Raw genomic sequence first — 11725 nt, 5'->3', positions numbered from 1 at the left:
AGAAAAATTCTACTTAGCCTTATGATATACAACTCTTATTATACTTTCTGTTACACTCAGTTCCTACTTTTTAAATCCTATAAAAATCACTGATTAGGGACAAAGGTATAAGTGTAGTCTGCCTTTGGGTCAGGTTCTTCCTCTTACTTGTCTCTTCATTTGCAATTGAGTTATTAAATTTCAAATGGTTTAGAATTGAGCAAACCTGACCCACCCAGGTTCATAGGGCTTCATACTTATATGGGGTTTCTTAGATGAAGAATATTTATTTCACAAGTTAAGATCTCTTTTCCATTTTAATGTGGCTGTATTTTAGACTCTCCAAACCTCAAGGACAGAGTTTTTGGACCTAGAGTTTGAAAGTCTTGTATTCAAATGTGATATTAGATATCGGCGCAAGGATTCAGAGTTAAATGAGGTCTAGTAGCAGTGGAAGAGTTATCTCTAAAGGAATTTACAGACCCGAAAATCTAGACTGATAAAAGATGTTTATTATGGGGTTTGGAAGTAAGGTTAAAAGGTAGAAAAGACACAGAGCCAGGGCTGGCATAGGGTGGCATGAACCCCTGACATGGCTGGTGTAAGGATATCATGTTTGGGACTCCTGCAAAGAGTGGACTCCAGGATTCCCTTTTTTATAATCTAAAGGGGCTTGTGGGTGAAGTCCCAGATTGGCCTCTGGCTTGAGCTTCAGCCAGGGTTAGAATTTGAATAGAATTCAATGGGTTTTTAGATAAGGAGGAAGCTGTTTGTGGGGGTTGGGAAACCTGAACAGATCATTAGAGTGGGGGCTGGGACAGCTCAAGTTAGCTCAGATCAGATGAGGGCTGGGAGAGCCTAGATATCTCTCATTAGAATTAATGGGGGCTGGGAATTAGAAAGGAATCTTAACCCACATCACATACATATTAAAAACAATATATACATATATACATATATATGTATAGTTACAGAAATTTGTTTCCTTTTATTCCCTCTGCATCTTTTTGTTAATATTGTGTGGAGTAAGATATGGTGAAGAACTTACAGATTAAGCACATGTTAGGATTACTAGGATAACTAGGTGAGAACTCAGGTTGTCTAGGTTTAACCTCAGGTTAAAGCTAAGAGAGAAGGACAGGATATAAGTGATTTTATACATGCATATCCTGTGATTGAAAATATTGACTCTGTAGGTCAAAAAAGGAGAAGATATGCACCTTTAGATTTGAATAAAATTAAAGATTTGAAAAAAGGTTGTACCCTTTATGGGGCTACATCAACTTATGTTAAAATGTTACTAGATGGCTTGTCTTATGAAGTCCTAACCCCGAATGATTGGAAATCCATAGCAAGGACATGTCTGGAACCTGGAGAAAATTTATTATGGCTTGCGGAATTTCATGAATTATGTAAAATTCAAGTCAGATGCAATTTGGAAATAGGAGTTAACACAAAATTCACTTTTGAGCACTTAGCTGGTGAAGGTCAGTATGGAGAGAATTCAGAACAGATTAATTATACCATGACAATATATGAACAAATTGCTAAGGCTGCAATAAAAGCTTGGGGTGTCCTTCCTGGACAGAAAGATCGTGGAGAGGCTTTCACTAAAATACAGCAAGGTCCCAATGAACTTTTTGCAGATTTTGTGGGACGTTTGCAAACTGCTGTCAAAAGAACTATTGGAGAAAATTCAGCTACAGAAATAATGACCAGACATCTGGCTAAGGAAAATGCCAATGAGATTTGCAAAAGAATTATATGGGGATTAGACAAAGATGCTCCTTTAGAGGAGATCATAAGACGCTGTGCTACAGTGGGAACAAATGCTTTTTACACCCGGACAATGATGAACGTGGAAAAACAGGGTCCCTCCTGGCAAAGGCCTTCTAGAGAAACTCAGCGATGTTTTCAATGTGGAAAAATTGGACATCTAAGAGCTCAGTGTAGGTATGGAGATACAGTGAGGAGACAGGGTGAAAGAAGACCTAAAACCCCATGTCCAAAATGCAACAGAGGACTCCATTGGGCATCAGAGTGTAGAATAATTCAGGGAAATGGGATGAGGGGCCCAGGTCCAGGGCCCCAGGCAAAAAAGACTTGTGGCATGATGGCAGCTGATGTTACACCCAAAGAACCTTTAGAAGGCCAGGACTCTGATTTGATCAACCAGCAGAAAAGCAATCACATGGCAGAAAGGGATTACCTGATAAGTGAGCCAAAAGGCAATCAGATTGCAAAAATGGATTACACTTGGGGAGAATACAGGCCTTTTAAACCAACAGGGCTGTATCCAGTGCAAACAATTCCAATGTAATTGCCAGGTGATGAGAAGAGATTTAGAAAGTGGTAAATAGAAGGTAATTAGATAGGTTAACTGCCTGGGAGAGAGGGTTTGCTTGTATTTCTTCAGCAGGAGAAGGAATCAAATGGGTGCCAACGAGTCATATTCGCCTTGTCCATCAGAGAGAGACAGAAAAAGAGAAAAGACCTCAAAATAAAGGAGAAGATCTAAGAAACATCCTACACCGAAAGAGCATGGCTAATAAAAAGACTGTTAAAGAACTTTAAAACTAGCAGGAATCATTGGACTTCCTCAGACAAGATGAAACTAATGGACAATGGACTTATGGACATTTATAAATTTTCAATTTATGATTATTTGATTATGTTATTTGTTATATACTTCTAGCATGTATTATGTTACTATGTTACTATGTGCTTATGTAATTTATGTAATTATGTGTAATACTTCCCATATTGATGGATTTATGTTTCAAGGTCATGACTGTCCTATGTTCTAAATCAAAAGAAAGGGGGAGATGTTAGGATTACTAGGTGAGAACTCAGGTTGTCTGGACAGTGACAAGGTGAGAGTTTGGGTTGTCTGGACAATTACAAGGTGAGAACTCAGGTTGACTTGATAGAAGGAGCAAGCTCATTGGCTGAAGTGGTTCTTCCCAGAAGCCCTTGCATTATCCCACGCCCATTCTCTGGGAGGATAAAAGAGACAGCATTGGGCCCAGAGAGCAGATCTGCCTGGAGAAGGATAAGAGCTGGAGGAGATTCAAGAAGAAGACTCTGCATTGCATCAGGCTTAACGGGGCTCTCTGCAGGAAGGGAAGTCACTTCTCTGGACAAGAGTTAACAGCAACTACCTGGAGACAACGGTTCACTACAGGAAGAAGAATCTGTCTGAGAGATTTGAGTAGACACAGCAGATCTCTTCCCAGAGAGCGATCCAGCAGCTTCTGGAGACGACAGCTCGCTACAAGCACATATTGATCAGAGACTGCTAGCTAACGTAAAATCAGCCCTATAGGCCCCAGTCACATGAAGGCCTAGGCTGCATTCCTTTGCCCAAATAGGAATTAAGCTATACATGGCTGAAGAGGCTATAAATCACTTTGTCGGCTGCATTCCACTGACCAAATATGACCAATCACAACCTATGGAGGGTGGGATTTTGGAGGTTCTTTGTCTGAAATGTATAAAAGTTGTGAACATCTTCAAGAGAGTGTCTCTCTCCTGCTGTGAATCTGGCTCATAGACCAGAATAGGGTCCGCTTCTCGAGATTCTAATAAATAATTCTGCTTTTCTATGAGTGATCTCTGAGTAGTCAATTTTGGATAGGATTTTCTATCCCTCACAATATAAACTTAACTTGACTAAAACCTATTCCATAGGATATGAAAATCTACTTAAGAGCCTTAAACATTCCTTAGTTAAGAAGCTGAAGAAGATTCTCAAATGTTCCTGATTCCTTATACAGATTTTTCTCCTTAGTCTATTTGTGAATCCTCTAAATATTTTTAAATCTGTAATCTTTAATTTAGCCCATAGTGTTTGTTTGATGAAGTTTGTTTCCTTAGAAAATATATGAAATTATGACTGTTTACTTTTGTTCTACTTCTTTGGCTTTGAAATGGGATTATGGATCTGTATTTCCTTTAATTTTTATGGCATAAGAGGAATTTACAAGATTATGATATGTAGAAAAAATTTTTGTCACTCTGACTTAATTTTTTTTTTTTAATAATAATAAGAAGCCTTGTTAGAATTCTTATAACAATTCAAGTTTACTTTGAGGCTTGAACCTATGCTTGAACATAATAGAGGAGATATTTCTCTCATAACAACATAATCACCCCAAGGCTACCAATTGCTCTCTATTTGAATGTGAAAAACACAATAAACATTTGAGGGAACTAGGAAAGGCCTTTTGAAGGAGATGACATTTGAACTGAGGAGTTCTGAGAAAGTGAAGTGCTTTTTTTTTTTTCCTTTGCTCCTATTTTTGCAAGAACTTAAAATAATATCATAATAAGTATTAAGAAACATTCTGTTATGAGATCATAAATAGATTAGAGGAACAGAGAATAGTCTACCTATCAGACCTGTGGAGGAGGAAGGAATTTATGACCAGAGGAAAATTAGAGATCATTATTGATCACAAAATAGAAGATTTTGATTACATCAAACTAAAAAGTTTCTGTACAAACAATACTAATGCAAACAAGATTAGAAGGGAAGTAACAAATTGGTAAAATATTTTTAAAGTTAAAGGTTCTGATAAAGGTCTCATTTCCAAAATATATAGAGAACTGACCCTGATTTATAGGAAACCGAACCATTCCAAATTGATAAATGGTCAAGGGATATGAACAGACAATTCTCAGATGATGAAATTGAAACTATTTCCACTCATATGAAAGAGTGTTCTAAATCACTACTGATCAGAGAAATGCAAATTAAGACAACTCTGAGATACCACTACACACCTGTCAGATTGGCTAAGATGACAGGAACAAATAATGATGAATGTTGGAGGGAATGTGGGAAAACTGGGACACTAATACATTGTTGGTGGAATTGTGAAAGAATCCAGCCATTCTGGAGAGCAATTTGGAACTATGCCCAAAAAGTTGTCAAACTGTGCATACCCTTTGACCCAGCATTGCTGTTATTGGGATTATATCCCAAAGAAATACTAAAGAGCAGAAAGGGACCTGTATGTGCCAAAATGTTTGTGGCAGCTCTTTTTGTTGTAGCTAGAAACTGGAAGTTGAATGGATGTCCATCAATTGGAGAATGGTTGGGTAAATTGTGGTATATGAAGGTTATGGAATATTATTGCTCTGTAAGAAATGACCAGCAGGAGGAATACAGAGAGGCCTGGAGAGACTTACATCAACTGATGCTGAGTGAAATGAGCAGAACCAGGAGATCACTGTACACTTCAATGTTGTATGAAGATGTATTCTGATGGAAGTGGAAATCTTCAACATAAAGAAGATCCAACTCACTTCCAGTTGATCAATGATGGACAGAAATAACTATACTATATTCCAGAGAAGGAACACTGGGAAGTGAATGTAAACTGTTAGCACTACTGTCTATCTACCCAGGTTACTTATACCTTCGGAAGCTAATACTTAATGTGCAAGAAGAAAATGGTATTTACACACATATATTGTATCTAGGTTATATTGTAACACATGTAAAATGTATGGGATTACCTGCCATGGGGGGGGGAGGGAGTGGAGGGAGGGAGGGGATAATTTGGAAAAATGAATAAAAAAAAAAGAAACATTCTGTTAATGTGTTAAATAATCTAATAGATGTAAATAGTTACAGACTCTCTAATAGGATCCTTGCTTAGCTTAACGCCTCTGACCCAGATGGCTCCAGAGGAGAAAGTGAAGCAGAGGATTTTGTAGAGCTCTCCTTCACTCAAATCCAGGTCACTTGCATGTCATGGCATTACCTTCCTGATGTCATGATCCTCCAAGAAACAGGGATAAACAACAACAATGACAACAGAATCTAGCCATAAGAAAAGGAGATTGAGCTGTGCAAGAGTAGCAATAACTTATGACGCTGGACAATGATACATTGTATCCAGGACCAGAGACGGCGGAGTAAGGTGGAGAGGAGGGAAGAGAATGGGGTGACAGTCCTAAACTTTCAAATTAAAAGCAAACTTCGTCGGAAATTATTTTTTAATGGAGAAAAGAAAAGGTGGTGGGTAGAGATTTATTATAAACTTCCTGGGTACAGAATTTCATGTGGCTCAGTTTGAGATTTTGCTCTAGCTTCTTTTTAATGGAAAAATCCACAAAACTGCAAACAATCTGTGCAAATAAGTCGAATTAATTTATCAGGTGACATTGCTGCCACAGATTCTGAGGAGCAAAGGTTAAAATAAAAGCACTGACGTTCTCTCTGGCTGTTCCGCCTCTGATTGACTTACTGGCTTTTCTGGCTCCAAGTCCAACTAAAATCCTAGACTCTACAGGAAGTCTTTCTTAACTCCCTTTTAATTCCAAATGCCTCCCGCAATTAATTGTTTCCTATTTATTCCCGAGACAGTTTGTTTTGTATGTATGTGTTTGCATGCCATAGCCTCCGTGAGATGGCCCGACACGTAGGCATTTAATAAAAGGTTATCGAATTTAATTGATGCAGAAAGAGGACAGCATTACAATTAGTGGGAGGATGGTTAGATCTGAATTCTGAAACTACCACACATTTTTGCGTGTCCTTTGAGAATCGCTTTAGCCTTCTTTGTAAAATGGGAGGAAACTTTCCAGCTCTAAAAGTTTTCCGTCTCTCCAGTGTGTGTACACACATATTTATCTCTCATAGATAATATAATCGGCACACTATGTGTACCATGTGACTAGTCTGTAGTACGTGCTTATTAGATGTTTACTGACTGAATATATATAATGCAATCAAAAAGCAGTAATTACAAGAATCCCAAACTGCTCTCACAAATAAATACACGGCTCCTTTAAGGACAACTTGGAGACTGAAGAGCAGAGTTCGCTGCCTCCGGCTAATATGGTCACCAGAGGCTTCCGTACTCTGTTCTCTCCGGACCAATCCGAGCCTAGATTTCAAGTCCAGAAACACACTCATTTCCGCCCTCCCAGAATCTCTCCCACTAGGTCCTGACAACCGGGACCGTTTCCGCCTCTCTCCCGGAACTGGAGCGGGCGCCACCGCGGCTGCCTCGGGAAAGGGGGAGGGAGGCAAGGGGGCGGGGTGCGGGAGGGTGGCTGGGTAGGGGATGATTGCAGCGCACGGCAGGGGCGCGCAGACGCTGCGGACCCCGGGTCGCCATGGTTACGCCGTGGAGTTTTCCCCCTACCTTCCGGGGCGCCTGGCATGCGCCGCCTCCCAGTACTACGGGATTGCGGGTGAGGCCCCGCCCCTCCCCGTGTCCGCTGAGGGGCGCTCGAGGGACCGATGGCGGCGGGGTTTGGGTGGCTCGCTTGGGGATCCCTCTGCGTGCTGTCTTTGTGCACTTCTTGGGGCTGGAGTCGGAGGGGGTTTTCTATCCCTAAACCTAGCTGTGTGACCCTGCTGACTTGATCTCTTGGAGCTTCAATTTCTTCACCTGTAAAATGGGGATAATTCTTGTACTGCCTGTACTATTGTTGTGAAGACAGTACGTTAAACTTGTTTATTTAAATACGAATAATTAGTACTATCGAGACAAAAAGGAAGTTCATTTACCCCTCCCCCATCTACTTATCCCTAGATCTGACGTGTCAATTTAAAGTTAATTGCACTGTGATCTTAAATGCCTTAACTTTTGGGATTTTATCTTATCCCCTCCCTCATTTCCTCTCTCTCATTAATCACCGCTTCCTTAAATTCTCACTCTAGAATAATTTCCCATTCATTCATTCTTTTCTTTCCTACTGTCGCTATCCTAGTTTGCCTTCTCTCCCCCAGTCTGAACAGATACACGGCAGTATTTATCTACCGTATCTGCCTCTAGTCTATTTCTTTTCTTTTTTTTTTTTTTTTCCTGAGTGGGGTTAAGCGACTTGCCCAGGGTCACACAAGTAGGAAGTGTTAAGTATCTGAGAACAGATTTGAACTTGGGTCCTCTTGAATTCAAGGCTGGTGCTCTATCCACTGCGCCACCTAGCTGCCCTTTTTTTTCCCTGAGGCAATTGGGGGTAAGTGACTTGCCCAGGGTCACACAGTTAGGAAATGGTAAATGGTCAGATTTGAACTTCAGGGCTGGTGCTCTACTGTGCCACCTAGCTGCCCCCTCTAAACTATTTCTAATGTAATCCACTCTAATCCAGTTTTAATTTTGATAAGCAGCTGCTTCTTAGTGAACAAAATGCAATCCTTTTTGCAATAAATTTAGCCTCTTCTTAGAATCTCTTCCTTATTTCCCATCCCTCTAGCAAACTCAGCCCTCCTGAAGTTTCACACTTGACTGTACTCTTGAGTCTAGATTCTTTGGCTCTGAGCTTTCAGTGAATGTTCTTCCCTCCAATCTGGAGTGCTTTTTGTCTCTTTGAATTCTCAAAGTGCTTTGTGGTTTGTTTTTTGTTTTTTTTTTTTTTAATATGCTCATATTTTATTTTGAATTATGGTTACTTGTGTGAAACTCCTATAGATCCACATTCTCTCTCCCCCATTAGAATTTAACTACTTAAATCTTGCACTTGGAATCTGCCTTAGATATGGTAGATACTTAATAATTTGAATTCAAGTGCTGACTTTCACGTTGGCTCTTTCCCTAAGTTGAAAATTTGAGCAAGCCACCTTCATCCCTCTGGATAAAAGGGGCATATAGTCTGCTATGTCAGCTTCAGACAAAGTTTCAAATTTAAATAATGTATATAAAAATGTATGTAAGTCATAATAATAGCTCACTTTATATAGCCCTGTGTGCCAAACTGGGGTAGGGAATTCCTTAGTTTTTAAATTATTATCATATTTGGTCCTGAAAAAAGAATCCTGGTAGATGGGTGTTATTATTATTCCTGCTCTATAGAAGAGGAGAAAGAGAAAGATACATTAAGTGACTTGCCCAGGATCACACAGTTAATAAGTATCTGAGATTAAATTTTAACTCAGATTTTGCACCTAGCTTCCATACAAATAAAACATTTTTTTTTTCCTTCTTTCTATCTTACCTGAGCTTGGGGGCAATTATTTTATTTTTTTTTAAACTTTCCAGAAAACTCTTCTCTACTCCCTAATATTCTTGATGGTTGCAGAAGCAAAGCTTCTTTTGATGAGAAAAACAAACCAAAAAACCCCCAACTATTTAGTAGTCATTTGTCTACTACTATTTAGGTTGAGCCAAGAAAACTGATCTTTCCTAGTGATCAAATCTGTTTTCCAGAAATTATTTAGAATGAAATACTATTTCTCTTGCATAGATATGATTGTACTGACCCACCCAAAACTGGTGTATGTTTTTGTTTTATCAGAAGTGGTGATGGATTTGCAAAAGTCTTTCTGTTCTTTTGCTTTTTTTCTACTTGGGGCCAGCTTCACAGATTTGTAGGCTAATTGTTTGGGAATTCTATTTTGTGGCCATAGGAGAACAAATAATCACTCTCCTGAGCACCAAAAGTTCACTTTGTGCAAAATACTCAATCGAGGCACTGGGGATATGAAGACAAAATTGAAACTACCCTTGTCTTCAAGAAGTTTGTTTCTGACTTCAGTCTTATTGGCAATATGTTTTAACACAGTGAACTTGCTGGCTTAGATCAGAACTACGAAATAAGCCAGTATACCAGCTTCTGGTATTGTAGAATGCTTTTTTCCTTCAATAGAAGTTCTTTGAAAAAAAGAATGTTGTACATCTTGAAATTAAGAGGAAACTTTATTTTTTTTTTTTACTTTGTTACTTTCTTTATTATTTTTTCTTTTATTAATTATTGATTTATTATTTTCAAAATTATAATAATTACTATTAGCAAATGTATAACTAATTTGGTCTGGCATAGAATCACTGTTATATTCACTTTTTAACATTTATTATGCACTCATTGTTAGACACTGTGCTAAATCCTAGAGATACAAAAAGATGCAAAAGATAGCCCCTGTCCTTAAGAAGCTCACAATTTGGTCAGCCATTTAATAGGATGAAACTTCTTTTGAAAACCTTATATTTTACAGAAAAGGAATAGTTTCAGGCTGAGATATGTTTTTTGGACTTGACAAATTTAGGACTTTGTTTTGCTTAGCTATCATAGTTATCATAATATTTGGGGGGAACAGAAGAAAATTTTTTTTGTTAATTGAGAGCACTAGTAAACGTAAAGTCCATGGAGGCCTCAAGAACAACTAGAGTCAGGATAAGCAAAAGTCCTTGGTCTTTAGGGCGAAAAGTGAAGGGGATGGACAAAACTGTCATAAGCTCTCCTCTTTCTCCTCCAAGTGACTCTGGCTTATCTCACTACATCCTCTAATCCTTCTGCGATTATTTGTATACACCAAAAGATGGAGCCAGCACAATAGTGAGGAGGGCCATTTTTCTAAGCATATGCGTTAGCATATAGAGTTATTGTCTAATAAGTAATTAGCCTTAAGTGCTCAGTTATCTGATTCCAGTGTACCTATTCAGAGTTTCAGCCCTTTACAATTAAACACATAGAAAACTCTCATATTTTAAAGATAACTAAAGTCATATGAAGCTTTTATGTGCTTATTATATACTGTACCAGTAGCTAAATGAAAAAATTAAAAAACTTTCCCTAGCTAGAACATTTTTTAAAAGGCAGATTTTGATTGAATAATGATTCCAAAGAAGAAGTAGTAAAGACTAAAAAAATGAATTGTACTTCAGTACATTCAACCTTGTTAAACTTGGTAGTTTCATAGTATAACTACAGTAGGCTGTCTGTAATGTTAATATTAAACATAATTTTATCTCTTTTTTCTACCTTTTTAGGCTGTGGAACACTCATTGTACTAGAACAAAATGAAGCTGGGATCAGACACTTTAAAAGGTAACAGCGATATAGGTATTAAATTAATAAATTTAATTTTCTTATTTATGAATAAATTTAACTTTCTTATTACTGTCAGTTGAATACAGTTTGAGTGCTTTCCCATAGTCAAAATTAGATTTGTTTTGAATGTATTTGTTTAATAAAATAGTTTTTTAATTTGGCAATATTCAGAAGATATTTCACAAAGTTGCATGATGTATAACTTGTTTTTTGCTTTTGAATTTTGATATGCCATGCTTCTTTTAAAATTAGTCTTAGCAATCATTTATTTATAATGTTTTAAAGTCACATATAAGAAATTTTTAATAGAATATGCAATAATCCTTCTCCATTGTTTTCAGTTTTATGAACTCTTGTTTATTTGGGAATCAGTTATCTAGTTTGTAAGTTCCTTTCGATATTTTTACTTCTTTTTCTTTAGAGACTTTTTCACTAACAAAAAATACTTCAGTCAGGAAAGGCAAGGATAGAGAAGAGAAAAACACTGAATCAGCTAATAAATACTTGTCACTTTTTAAAATAAATTTGGTGGGGAATTAAAATGATGGGCCTGAGTGAGTATTATTAATTATTTGCTACTCCTATGTCCCAGAAAGAATTCGTTGTAGAATTCGGAAGATAATATTTCAGTATCTTTTGTTGTTATTAAAAAATGATTGTCTTGGTTTCTTTGTTGTAGTTTTGACTGGAATGATGGCTTGTTTGATGTGACATGGAGTGAAAACAATGAACATGTACTTATCACCTGCAGTGGAGATGGGTCTTTGCAACTGTGGGATACTGCTGAAGCTAAAGGCCCTTTGCAGGTGTTTAAAGAACACACACAGGAGGTAAGAAGGACCTTTGCCTGGGCTCATCTTGTTTTTGTGATTTAGATTTTGGACAAGATACTTTTCAGTTAAGTCATTTGTCCTTGTATGAGATCTTTGAATATAGAAAATATTCTCAAAGGGCAATA

General features: G+C 37.8%; 1 protein-coding gene across 1 annotated transcript in view; it reads left to right on the top strand.

Annotated features, from left to right (window-relative positions):
* The first annotated feature begins 6945 nt into the window (after positions 1–6945).
* Positions 6946–11725, top strand: part of PEX7 (peroxisomal biogenesis factor 7) — an 80701-nt gene continuing 75921 nt past the window's right edge. Inside the window, exons 1-3 of the mRNA XM_074309738.1 lie at positions 6946–7188; positions 10707–10764; positions 11447–11597. Of these exons, the coding sequence (XP_074165839.1) occupies positions 7059–7188; positions 10707–10764; positions 11447–11597 (339 nt within the window). The 5' untranslated portion in view covers positions 6946–7058. The remainder of the gene's footprint in view (positions 7189–10706; positions 10765–11446; positions 11598–11725) is intronic.

This window comes from Sminthopsis crassicaudata, chromosome 4, assembly GCF_048593235.1.
Source record: "Sminthopsis crassicaudata isolate SCR6 chromosome 4, ASM4859323v1, whole genome shotgun sequence".
In the NCBI taxonomy this organism is placed as follows: Eukaryota; Metazoa; Chordata; class Mammalia; order Dasyuromorphia; family Dasyuridae; genus Sminthopsis; species Sminthopsis crassicaudata.
The sequence above is the reverse complement of the archived record's forward strand: the minus strand, read 5'-3'. Positions and strand labels throughout refer to the sequence as shown.